Source organism: Lipotes vexillifer, unplaced genomic scaffold (genome assembly GCF_000442215.2).
Source record: "Lipotes vexillifer unplaced genomic scaffold, Lipotes_vexillifer_v1.1 scaffold387, whole genome shotgun sequence".
In the NCBI taxonomy this organism is placed as follows: Eukaryota; Metazoa; Chordata; class Mammalia; order Artiodactyla; family Lipotidae; genus Lipotes; species Lipotes vexillifer.
The window spans coordinates 4,732,605-4,746,335 of NW_006795399.1; the positions used below are offsets into that span (position 1 = coordinate 4,732,605).

Genomic DNA, 13,731 nt, shown 5'->3' on the forward strand with positions numbered 1-13,731 from the left:
GTGAAGGAGAGGGAAAAATATATATATAAATACGTCGGAAATCTATAACGAGGTCTTCTTGGAGGGCAGAACATGGGGAGAGTTAGAAGCAGCGTCAATTGCTCTTTAGGGGTTTTAGTTCAAGCCGAGGTCTGCTTCCAGCAATCAACCATTAAAACAAGCCGGCCAGAGTAACAGCACAGTTTATTCTGATCATTTAATTTGAAGTGTCAATAAATTAAACTTCAATCAATTAAACTAGGTGTGCAATAACCCAGATGGACACCCCGACACCAACATAATCACAATAAAAATTTTTATGGTTGCCAGGGACCTCACCGGGGGCAGTGCTGGCACTGCTCGCGCCCTAGCTGAGAAATATATCTCCACAGTGCAGGAACGAGGAGATCGCTTCTCCTAACGAAATGGACGGGCCAGGCACCGGCAAGGACGCAGCTGGGAGAGGGGCACAGGGGACTGCCAGGAACGAGATGGGAGTGCTTTGGGGGCTTAATGTAATTGATACCTTTGCCCAGAGCAGGGGGAGGGGGCATTTAGGCCAAGTACCTCTACTGTTAGTGCCAGAAGAATTTAACAAAAGCCCCATTAAGATGATTCAGGAAGCAAAGGCTACAGAGCAATATGGAACCTTTAAGAGTCACTGATGTATTCTGCAGTTTCTTCCTCCATACATACACATACTCTTGTGCACTCTGGATGCCCTGATTTTTGAATGAGGCTTAGAATTCAGGATCTGGTCATTGTTTTAGGATAGAAATTTATTAAGGGGAGAGTAAGAATAAAATTAAGAAGTCTAGTCCAAAAAGCACTGGAAAAGCAATCAGAAAGTGAATCCAGAGAGGATTAGGAAAAATGAAACCTATGAGGAAAGATGTAAGGATCTAGACTGCTAGAGTAATTCAGTTTTGAGGAAAAAAAGGGTAAAGAGGGGAAGGAGGAAGGGGATAAGTCATTATCTTTAAGATTCCATAGGTTATTAATGGAGAATGGTTACCTGCAGAGATCCCTCTCTATTCACAACTAAGAGAGTACCAGCAGAAGACAGCAGGAAAGAGGAAGCTGAGTCCAAAGATGCGGGCTGGGGGCATTATTATCAAGCACTGGGAATGGAAGGAGATGAAAAGAGACCCCAGAAAGATCAGACAAATCTGCTTGAAAGGCAGGGCTGGATTACCTAATTCAAGAAAGAAACGCCACCCACTGTAAAGTACCTAAATGAAGGGAACCTATTGGCATTTAGAAATTCCCATAATCAGATCAAATTTCAAATGATGGTTCTTCTTGCCCCCCTCTAGCTTACTCTTCCCTTCTTCTAAACATCCTGTGGCTATGTGTCTTGTAGAGGTGAGGAGACAAGAATATGCTTTGATCAGGTTTCCCCAGAGGGCCAGCCAAACCAGGAAACAGAAATGTGAGAGGAGGAAGCCTAAAGGAACTTTAGAAGGTATCTGCCCTCTCTAAGGAGTGTTTTGTTAGATACTATCCAGGCACAGTAAACTCTTTAGCTCAGAAGAGAGCTAAGGTAAAACTCCAGGGAATTCGTTATACTTTTCATAACAAAGATGGTGACCTAAGAATTAGGGGATGCCGCTGAGTACACAGAGCGATTGAGATAAAAAGGAACAGTAAGGAAGGGTGATTCTGAACCAGATGGAGCTAAATTTCGTGGGCCAGTATGTGAGGGTAGTGAGAAGAGAAATAAAAATTTAGGAAATACCACCTGATTCTCAACCAACCACGGAATACTGAAAATTATTTAAATACTATTTTGTCACTTCTCCCAAGGATAGTACAAAACTAGTGTCACTGTGTAAACAGAGAAGCTGATCCATTACATACAATGATGCCTTAGGGCATTAGAGCTTAATTCTCCCCTGGAACTCCAGTTGAGAAGGCCTGGAGTGGTGAGAAAGGTACATAAATTCTTAATTGGGGGCCCAAAATATATTGAAAATAGTAAACAGCACACACACACACACACACACACACACACACACAGAGATGTTGGGAAGGGCTGACACAGAGGAAGGAAAATACTAATTTAATATCCTAAGAACTCTGGTGACCAGCACAAGAAATGATACCTATTGGTACTTTGTCCCCAACAAAAGCTTTATATAACTGATAGCCGAAAGTACAATTTGGCATATTGAAGACGTGGAAAGCCCATGATGAGATAACATCAGAGAGACACTTGGTCTGGGAGGCTTAGGAGTCGAAAACTAATCCTACTCTTGATTGTGTGCTTCCTTGAGGAAGCTCTTTGCCCTAAACCTTCGTTTCCCCTTACCCCATCGAACAGGTTCCTCATGACAAAGAATCAGTAAGGTTTCTAGAGCAAACTTCAGAGGTACCTGACCAGGTCAGCAAGGATCTGTAAATGCAGCATCTTAGGTATAGATTAAAATGGATATAAGGAAGAAGCAGGTTGAAACAGACTTCGCTGAGGAAGCAGAGACAAGAATTGAGGTAAGAGAAAATGTGAGACTTTCACATGTAACTCCCTCAGTTCAGCACTACACACAAATCCCTTGTTAAAAGGGCTCCTCAAGTAATATCGCCCTCACTCCTTTACCTCTAGGCAGGCTCCCTTCTAAACAGATCTAGAGGGCAGTCTAAAAATTTCTTAAACTTCCAAAGAAACTAATTCCCTAGAATTTATCCCAGTCTGTTAACTGGTTAAGAATACTGGTTAATGGGGGGGGGGGGGGGGTGGGGGGGGATGAATTGGGAGATTGGGATTGACATATATACACTAATATGTATGAAATAGATAACTAATAAGCACCTGCTGTATAAAAAAATAAATCAAATAAAATTCAAGAATTAAAAAATATATAATTCACATACCATTTACTCATTTAAAGTGTACAATTCAACTGTATTTAGTATATTCATAAAGTTATGCAACTCTCACCATAATCTAAGTTTAGAACACTTTTATCACCCCAGGGAAACCCCATACACACTGGCAATCACTCCCCATCACTATTCTCCTCCCACTAGCACTAGGCAATTACTAATCTGTTTTCTCTCTACACATTTGCCTACTCTAGACATTTGATATAAATGAAATCATATACTATGTGGTCTTTTGTAACTGGCTTCTTTCACTTAGCATGTTTTCAAGGTTATCCATGTTGCAGCATGTATCAGTGCTTTATTTCTTTTTATTGCCAAATTGTATTCCATTGTATGGATATGCCACATTTTGTTTATCCATTCAGGAGATGGACATTTGAGTTGTTTCCACTGTTTAGCTATTGTGATAAAGCTGCTATAAATATTCATGTGCAAAAAAAAAAGAATACTGGTTAACTGCTTGGTACAGAAAATGTCTTTAATAAGATTTTAAAGCTTTCTACCTAGACTTAACCAACCCATATGATGGGAAGGAATTATCCCTATCTTTGCCATTTTGAAAGAGGGGAATTGAAACCTGTTATTCTCTTTTACCTGATGAGGATCTGGGTGTGTACATGTGAAGAGCTGAAGGAAAAAAAAAAAAAGGCCTAGAGTTCAACTCAATCAAGGAAGGAGCTGGGAGCTAAATTCCTACATCCACGTGTATATATATGCTAAAATCCCCAAACTGAAAAGGAGGAGGGGCGCTTTTTTGAGAGATACGCTCTGGTTCAGTTCTAAAGAAAGGGTAATAGTATTTTACTTTTTTGAACAAGAGAAAAGGATCACATGGACAGGGGAGCGAAAAGGCGCCCTTTAGCCACCAAAATTCTTATATAACCAGAGGAATAGTGGGCATCCCAGATCCTACAATAAGAATTCCCAAAGTTTAAATGAAGAGAGAAAGGAGAACAGAATAAGGAGTCGAGAATAAGGAAAAATATTCCACAATCCATGCTGACTCTATCAGGTATTCCAGAACTCTGATGGCATACTGATTCCTCATGATGACAACTCTACATAGTAGGAAGCCGAAGAAGAAAATCGTGTTTTTTGAAGGAATATGACAGGGGATTATCAACGGAGAGTCACGCTGTGACAACTACCAGGAGGAGCCTGTGATGACAAACACCTGCACTCTATTCTGACAATTTGAGGCGAGTTTGGAGTTTTGGGTAAACTCAAATCAGAATATCATCCACAATGATCATAATCAGAGGGAAACTGAAGGACCCCAATCCTGTATGCTCATGATCCTATGTGTCCTAAGGACTCCATGTGCTCCCCTTCAACTTTCCACTGACTCTGCCCTCTCCCCGGCAGAGCTTCCTACTCTAAACCGAGGCTTTAGCTCCTGCACTAGGCCACACGCTTATTCCAGGGACCGGCAGAACGTTCGGACCCCGAGGATTACCCGGAACTCCCCTTTCTACCCCCTCCCACTCAGGCTGAACCCCGACTCCCGGCCCCTCTGGACATCGCAGCACCTCGACCGCCCCCCTAGCTCCTACCAAAATCAGCGCCTCCATCTTGCCCCGCAGCTGGTGCCGACGTGGAGCCGCAGAGACAACGCCGCCGCTGATTGGCCCTAAGTCTTCATTAGATCCCGCCCACAATGAAGGTTATTGGGCTCCCAGGTGTCAGCTATTACTGTATTAACCAATCAGTGTACTAGCTTACTTAGCGGAAGCAAGGTGTCCAGCCAGAAGGCGCAGATATTTGATTGTCAGTTTAAACACTCAATAAAACAACAAAAACTCACTAATAAATGGGGCGAGAGGGTCAGTGGGGCGGGGTTGTTTCCATGGGGAACAGAGGAAGCGATGATTAATTTTCAATTGGCCGGGCTGAGGGCACATGATATCGTCGGCCGGATTTAGCAACTTTAATTCGCACTCCCTTTAGGGAGCGCTGTGTCTCTTTAGCCCTTAACACAGGCAGCTCTCGACGGAATCCTACCCTAATCCCCATTCCAGAGCCTCCATCAGGTCCCTGATGTCCACGGTTGCTTTGGGAAACACTGCTAGCTCTTCCTTCAGACTCGCTCAGATCCCCTTCAGCATACTCGCAGAAAGTCTGCACAGCCATTGAGTAAAGGCACAAGATGCCCAGCGTGTTATTTAGATAAACCAAGGCCTCTAGAGGTTGATTGCTAACAGTAACAATCTTCCTGAGGTGGAGTCCTAGACTTTGCTTGACCCAGGGAGTTTCTAAAAGCAGATTTTCTTTGGCCGGACGTGAAACGGGATGTTAGAGCTTTGGAGACTAGAGAGGGGAGAGTAGGAAGGACAAAGGGATAAAGAGTCCAGGATAAGGAAGGGTATAGGGAACAAGGCCTGCGGTTTTCCAGTAGGGACAAACCGTTGCAAAATGAGAAAAGAGAAGTTTACTGAATGCAGAGATTTCACAATAGGGAAGAATTTTGATGAAGTTTAGCTTTCCCCCACCCCTCAGTTCCTTGGCCCCTGACCCCCCCTTAGGTCAGCGACACCTTCTATTGCGTTATATTGTCCCCCAAAGGTTTTTGTGGGTTTTTTTTTTTCTTCCATCTCTAAAAATTATGTCTTTAGGAGCTCTCCAAGAAGAGCATCCAAACCCAGGAGTCTTTCTAATAATTTCAGAGCAGAGTCAGAGTGCCTAAGAGAAAAGTATAGAACAATACAAAACAAACTACAGAGCTAACATATGCTATGAAGGAAGATATATGATTTTCTGGTAAAGTCCCAGGTGACAAGCCCCAAATCTGGAACAAGCAAGGGTATATCCTTTATCTATTCCCATGAGGAGTCATTCAAACATTTAGCATTGTGCCTGGAATCACAAGATAGTCCTTGGCTTGGCAGTTTAATGATAATACTAACATTTATTGACCACTTACTATGTACCAGGCACATGCTAAATCTTTGAATACATTATTTAATATATTTTTTTAAAAACTTATGAAGTAGATGGTTATTACTCCCATTTTACAAATGAGAAAAGTGGAGCTCAGAGCAGTTAAATAATTTACTTAGGCCATACAACTATTAATTGACAGCTATACATTTGGGCATAGGAGGTCTGGTTCTAAAACCATGCTCTAACCCACAATCCACTCCTCTGACCTGTGATACAGCCTCCCTGTATCCCAGTCCTACCTGAAGTACCCTATACCAGTGCCAGATATTCTATAGGGACCACGAGGAGGAAAAATATGTGATGTGGTTGGTTTGGGGGAGGGGGTTGGCTCCTCTTTCTTTGTGGAGTAACTGACAAATTTTAACAGTCAGACATTGTTCCAGAAGATGGCTGATTCTTAGCTCTCCAGCCTCTTGAGTAAATGTGCTGTGGAGGGAAGACAACTGGCTGGATAGGAGACATTAGTTCTTGTTGTGATTTTGCCTTAATAAAGTCCTTGTACCCTCTCTGGACTACAGCTGCCACTTTTGGAAAATGGGGAGGCTCAGACCAGAGTTTTTTTTTTGTTTTTTGTTTTTGTTTTTGTTTTTTGCAGTACACGGGCCTCTCACTGTTGTGGCCTCTCCCGTTGCGGAGGACAGGCTCCGGACGCGCGTGCTCAGCGGCCATGGCTCACAGGCCCAGCTGCTCCGCGGCATGTGGGATCTTCCCAGACCGGGGAACAAACCTGTGTCCCCTGCATCGGCAGGCGGACTCTCAACCACTGCGCCACCAGGCAAGCCCCAGACGAGAGTTTTTTCGGGCCCTACCTAGCATTAAAGCTCTACGGTCATTGCTGTTCCTGCTTCCCTCTCCTCTTCACCTGGAAAACCTTTAAGAACCAATCAAATGGAAAATGCATGTTGCCCTCTCCCTACTCTCTCTATATACCCACATAGGATAAAATCATGTATATATGGTTACAAGCAGTTTATTAAAAATATGTGGAGGAGAAGACTGGAAGTAAATACACCAAAATGTAACCAGTGGCTGTTTTGAAGTGCTAGGACTCTTTTCAATGTTTCCGTATTTTCTTTTTTTAAAATTAATTAATTAATTAATTTCTTCATTGCCATGCGCGGCTTTCTCTAGTTGTGGCAAGCAGGGGCTACTCTTCGTTGTGGTGTGAGGGCTTCTCATTTCGGTGGCTTCTCTCGTTGCGGAGCACTGGGTCTAGGCTCATGGGCTTCAGTAGTTGTGGCGCGTGGGCTCAGTAGTTGTGGCTCATAGGCTCTAGAGTGCAGCCTTAGTAGTTGTGGTGCACGGGCTTAGCTGCTCTGCGGCATGTGGGATCTTCCCGGACCAGGACTCGAACCCATAGTCCCTTGCATTGGCAGGCAGATTCTTAACCACTGCGCCACCAGGAAAGCTTATTTCCATGTTTTACAGGTGTCCTAAAATGTGTGGGTGCTGGGGAATTCCCTGGAAGCCCTCGCACCACAATGAAGAGCAGCCCCCGCTCGGCGCAACTAGAGAAAGCCCGCGCGCAGCAATGAAGATCCAATGCAGCCAAAAATAAATACATAAAATTTTTTAAATGTGTGGGTAGGGCTTCCCTGGTGGCGCAGTGTTTGAGCGTCCACCTGTTGATGCAGGGGACACGGGTTCGTGCCCCAGTCTGGGAAGATCCCACATGCCGCGGAGCGGCTGGGCCCGGGAGCCATGACCGCTGAGCCTGCGCGTCCAGAGCCTGTGCCCCGCAACGGGAGAGGCCACAACAGTGAGAGGCCCACGTACCGCAAAAAAAAAAAAAAAATGTGTGGGTGCTATTTCAAAAGGAGAAAACTAAGCTATTTTTTTATAGGATACAATCAATCAATATCCTCTCCCATGAAGCCTTCCATGATATCCCCAGGTGGAGTTGGACACTTCCTCCTTGCTGCCAACCATGGCTCTGGTCATAGTCATGTTGTAATACATCAATCTAAGTCATCAGACTTGCCATCTGGGGCAGTGCTTTGTCCCATTCATTTTATTTCCTTAGCACCTAGCCCTCAAATCGTAAATACTCAAACAGTGTTTACTGAATGGAATGAATATTTGTGAAAATGCAAAATATAAAGAAGAATGAGCAATATCAAAGGGGAATTTAGGATTAAATGCCAGATAAGGGGCACAGATATTGAGAAGGAAGTGATCCCTGGGGAGTTGGGGGTGGAGATGTCAAAGTTCAGGAGAAAAGGAGGTGTTGAGTTAGGACTTGATTCATTCATGCATTGATGGAATGATAGGTAGGGTTTGGTATGAACAAAGGGATAGAGGCTGGCTGGGATGTGTACGCAATTTTTTTTCACTTTTTAAATTGTAAAATTAATTAAAATATTTTCATTTATTTTTATTAATAACATAAAAGTTGCCATTTTAACCATTTTTAAGTGTAAAGTTCAGTGGCATTAAGTATATTCATATTGTTACACAACCATCACCACTCTCCATCTCCAGAACTTTTTATTATCACAAACTGAAGCTCTGAACCCATAAGCAATGACTCTTCATTCTCCCTCCCCCTCCCCAGCCTTTGGTGACCACTATTCTACTTCTGTCTCTACGAATTTGACTGTTCTAGTACCTTAAGTAAGTGAAATCATATAATATTTGTCCTTGTGTGTCCGGCTTATTTCACTTAATATAATGTCTTCACGGTTGTGTAAATCTTTGAGGGATTGATTTCATGGGACAGAGGATTCAAATAAAGAAATGGGAAAGAAGCTGGGGAGGAAACTGGAAAGGTAGCCAGATTGTGAAACACCTTGAATGCAAACTTAGGTAGCTGCTGTAGTGGCACCAGATGATTGTGGGAGTGGGAACTCTTGGGAAGTATTATGGCAATATCCTGTAAAATTAAACGTGGACACATCCTCTCCTAGAGAATTAAAAACACAGCCAGCTCATAATGATACATACATAAGAACACATATTGCAACATTGTTTATAATGGTTAAAAAAAAAATTATTGTCTATCAATAGGGGAATAGCTGAATAAATTATTGTACACCTGGACTGTAGAATAATATGCAGTTTATAAAAAATGTATGTTAGAGCTGTTGCATTTATCTGGAGAAATGGCAATGGCATGTTAAATGACAAAAATAAGTTGCAGAGGGGAACTTCCCTGGTGGTCCAGTGGTTAAGACCCTGCCCTTCCACTACAGGGGGCGTGGATTCGATCCCTGGTTGGGGGATCCCACATGCCTAGCAGTGAGTCAAAAAAAAAAAAAAAAGAAAAAGAAAAGTTGCAGAGGAATTTATGTGGTATGATTCCATTTTATTCATTAAAAAGTAAGACTCTAATCATGAGTAAATGTTTCTTTCTATTCATTCACTCATTCAACAAATATTTATTGAATGCTATCAGTGGGCCAGGCTTTCATTCTGGGATACAAAACAAACAAGTATCGTGAAACTTGCATTCTAGTTGGGAAGCAGAAGCAGACAATAACCAAAGAAATAAGTAAACTCTATAGGAGGTTAGGTAGTGATAAGTGTCATGGAGAAAATGAAAACTGAAAAGGAGGCTGGGGGCAATTCCACTATGTTGCACAGTTTGGAGTGCTCCACATTGTGGAGAAGTGCCCTCACTTTTTTTTTTTGCGGTACGCGGGCCTCTCACTGCTGCGGCCTCTCCCGTTGCGGAGCACAGGCTCCGGACGCGCAGGCTCAGCGGCCATGGCTCACGTGCCCAGCCGCTCCGCGGCATGTGGGATCCTCCCGGACCAGGGCACGAACCCGCGTCCCCTGCATCGGCAGGCGGACTCTCAACCACTGCGCCACCAGGGAAGCCCTTAAAAAGCAAGAACCTGAGGGGAGCCTTTTTTTTTTTTTTTTTTTTTTTTTTTAATTTATTTTATTTATTTATTTTTGGCTGCTTTGGGTCTTCGTTGCTGCATCAGGCTTTCTCTAGCTGCAGCGAGCAGGGGCTACTCTTCGTTGTGGCGCGCAAGCTTCTCATTGTGGTGGCTTCTCTTGTTGCGGAGCATGGGCTCTAGGTACCTGGGCCTCAGTAATTGTGGCACATGGGCCCAGCTGCTCTGCGGCATGTGGGATCTTCCCGGACCAGGGCTTGAACCCGTGTTCCCTGCATTGGCAGGCGGATTCTTAACCACTGCACCACCAGGGAAGCCCAGGAAAGCATAATTCTATCAACATATCTAAAGCTCTAGCAGCCTAATCACTTAAAGTAAAATGGCTGAAGCCCTAACACAATCAGACTCTAACCCGATCAATTATAATAAAATGGCTTAAGTGAACATAAACAGAATCAGTTATATTAACTTGGCTGGAGCTGAAACCCAATCAATTGATTTGTAACTTGTCTTCATAGAAGGGAAAGATAATCTGCATAGAATTCTCCCTCTCCAACCAAAAAAAAAAAATTTTTTTTTGTCACTATGTCTCCTGCAATGTTTAGGGAAGAGCATTCCGTTTGGCCAAGTGAATATCTTATATATTTACAAAGGTGAGGGATGCAGTTCTATTAGACATTAAAATTATCCAGCTAATTTGAATCACTTGTTCACTAAACAACCTTCTAATTACAATATTTGACTTCCAAAATTGCCAACTATTTCGATCAGTCAATAGAATTGCCTAGGCTACTGTAAGTTTCATGTCGAACTCTGTAAATGAACTGTATGGCTTATATATCATGCTCTTTTAAGTTTAGTCATCATAAGTGGGCTCTCCCAAGATGAATTAATTGACCAAAATCAGCTTCTGGGAATTCACGCTGAGGTTTGGATCCTCTTAAAGAAAAAAAAAAAAAAACCAACTATGTTTCTATCTCTTGCCACTCTAACATAAACCTAAGTGTGGAAGGAACCGTATTTCATGTCCTCAGAGAGAGATAGTGAGAGGAGTTTTTGTTCTGTTTTTCCATTCTAGAATGGAACCAGAGACTCAGAAAAGTGACTCAAATTGCCTAGGGCCATACACAGTTCACAAGATTGACTGAAGCTGAAACCTAATCATCTGAATTGTACTTTGTCTTCATAGAAGGAGATAGTCTGCATAGAATTCCCCTCCTTGGCTTTCCTGGTGGCGCAGTGGTTAAGAATCCGCCTGCCAGTGCTGGGGACACGGGTTCGATCCCTGGTCTGGGAAGATCCCACATGCAGCGGAGCAACTAAGCCCATGCGCCACAACTACTGAGCCTGCGCTCTAGAGCCCGCGAGCCACAACTACTGAGTCTGCGAGTCACAACTACTGAAGCCTGTGCGCCTAGAGCCTGTGCTCCACAACAAAAGAAGCCACCGCAATGAGAAGCCCGCGCACCCCAACAAAGAGTAGCTCCCACTCGCTGCAACTAGAGAAAGCCCGTGCACAGCAACGAAGACCCAATGCAGCCAAAAATAAATTAATTAAATAAATTAAAAAAAAAAAAAAAGAATTCCCCTCCTCAACAACAACAACAAAAAGTTGTCAATATTTCTCCAGTGATGTTTAGGAAAGAAGATTCTCTGTTTGGCACATGAAAAGATGTTCAACTAATAATAATCACTAATTATTAGAGAAATGCAAATCAAAACTATAATGAGGTATCACCTCACACCAGTCACAGTGGCCATCATCAAAAAGTCTACAAATAACAAATGCTGGAGAGGGCGTGGAGAAAAGGGAACCCTCCTACACTGTTGGTGGGAATGTAAATTGGTACATCCACTATGGAGAACAGTATGGAGGTTCCTTAAAAAACTAAAAACTGAGTTACCATATAATCCTGCAATCCTATTCCTGGGCAAATATCCAAAGAAAGCTATAATTCGAAAAGATAGGGGGGCTTCCCTGGTGGCACAGTAGTTGAGAGTCCGCTTGCCGATGCAGGGGACCCGCAGGTTCGTGCCCCGGTCCAGGAAGATCCCACGTGCCGTGGAGCGGCTGGGCCCGTGAGCCATGGCCGCTGAGCACGCGCGTCCGGAGCCTGTGCTCCGCAACGGGAGAGGCCACAACAGTGAGAGGCCTGTGTACCGCAAAAAATAAATAAATTTTAAAAAAAGATAGGGACTTCCCTGGTGGTCCAGTGGTTGAGAATCCGTCTTGCAATGCAGGGGACGCTGGTTCAATCCCTGGTCAATGACCTAAGATCCCACATGCCACAGGGTAACTAAGCCAGCGCACCGCAACTACAGAACCCACACACTCTGGAGCCCACGCGCCACAACTAGAGAGGAGTCCACGCACCACAACAAAGAGCCCGAGTGCTGCAACTAAGACCCAACGCAGCCAAAAATTAATAAATATATAATAATAATAATAATAAAGATACATGCACCCCAATGTTCATTGAGGCACTATTTGTAAAAGCCAAGACATGGAAGCAACCTAAATGTCCATCGACAGATAAATGGATAAAAAAGATGTGGTATAGGGCTTCCCTGGTGGTGCAGTGGATAAGACTACGCCTGCCAATGCAGGGGACACGGCTTTGTTCTCTGGTCCGGGAAGATACCACATGCCGCGGAGCAATTAAGCCCGTGCGCCACAACTACTGAAGCCCACGTGCCTAGAGCCCGTGCTCCACAACAAGAGAAGCCACTGCAATGAGAAGCCCGCGCACCGCAACAGAGTAGCCCCCGCTCACTGCAACTAGAGAAAGCCTGCGTGCAGCAACAAAGACCCAATACAATGCAATATTAGCCATAAAAAAGGATGAAATAATGCCATTGCAGCGACATGGATGGACCTAGAGATTATCACACTAAGTGAAGTAAATCAGACCAAGAAAGACAAATATATGATATCGCTTATATGTGGAATCTAAAAGAAAAATGATACAAATGAACTTATGTACAAAACAGAAATGGACCCAGAGACACAGAAAACAAACTTATGGTTACCAAAGCGGAAAGGAGTGGGGGAAGGGATAAATTAGGAGTTTGGGATTAGCATATACACACTACTCTATATAAAATAGATAACCAACAAGGACCTGCTGTATAGCACAGGGAACTGTACTCAATAAAAATAAATAAATTTTAAAAATTTTTAAATAAATAAATAAGGGAATTCCCTGGTGGTCCAGTGGTTAGGACTCGGCGCTTTCACTGCCATGGCCCGGGGTCAATCCCTGGTTGGGGAACTAAGATCTCTCAAGCCTCCTGCAGCCAAAAACAAAAAAACCAAAAAGCCAAAGGAGATGAATGCATTTCTATTAGCTGAGCACTCTAACTCCTAGCCCAGGGCTTGCTCTGCCTCTTGCTAAAGCAATCATAGATGGCTTCTACTCCAGCCACTGCAGAATGGGAAACAGCACAAACAGCGGAAATCACAGACAGCAGTGTTGGCAGCTACAGTTTATGGCCTGGAGATGTGGGCACATGCCCTCTACAGGATGACTGGTGAGGACACCTCCCTCAAGTCTTGGGTGCTCAGTGGGGCACTCCCTGACAGTGAAGCAGGTCTTAAGGAGACAACAGAAGAAGGTAGCATCTTTCTGACCTGATAACAGTCTGGCTTTGTCTCAGAGGTGTAGGAAGTGTCTCCCCAACATACAGCTATGATGGAACTTAAGACGTAAAGAAGAAGCTTCCTGGGATTATATAGCTGCTGTTTTCATCCAAGGGAATGGGTGGGGAGTTCTACCTGGATGAACTCTTAAGACTGCCACCTTGTGATTCAGCCATACCTCTGAATTATTTTATCATTCTTCCTCATGACCGAATCCATGCAGTCGGCAGCACTTTGCTGTGGTGCAGAATTGAACGTTAGCTATGCACTCAGAGGAATCTAATTTTCTCAGCTCTTCACAGAGCTGAGAGGGTATGGCTAGGAACAGGGTTACTTCTTTCATCTTAATAAGGTAGAAGGTCAAGCATGTAGATGCAAGTAAGCTGGTAGATTTGGTATTGGAAAGATAGGGCAGTCTCATCTAATTGCATCTATTTTATCAATGAA

The 13,731-nt window shown here is 43.7% G+C and overlaps 1 protein-coding gene across 2 annotated transcripts in view; it reads right to left on the reverse strand.

Annotated features, from left to right (window-relative positions):
* Positions 1 to 4,460, reverse strand: part of COPZ1 (coat protein complex I subunit zeta 1) — a 19,830-nt gene extending 15,370 nt beyond the window's left edge. The window contains exon 1 of one of the 2 annotated variants that reach the window (XM_007467785.1): positions 4,416 to 4,460. In XM_007467785.1, the coding sequence (XP_007467847.1) occupies positions 4,416 to 4,433 (18 nt within the window). In that variant the 5' untranslated portion in view covers positions 4,434 to 4,460. The remainder of the gene's footprint in view (positions 1 to 4,415) is intronic. The other variant, XM_007467786.1, reaches the window with a different exon arrangement.
* Between the last annotated feature and the right edge of the window lie 9,271 nt (positions 4,461 to 13,731).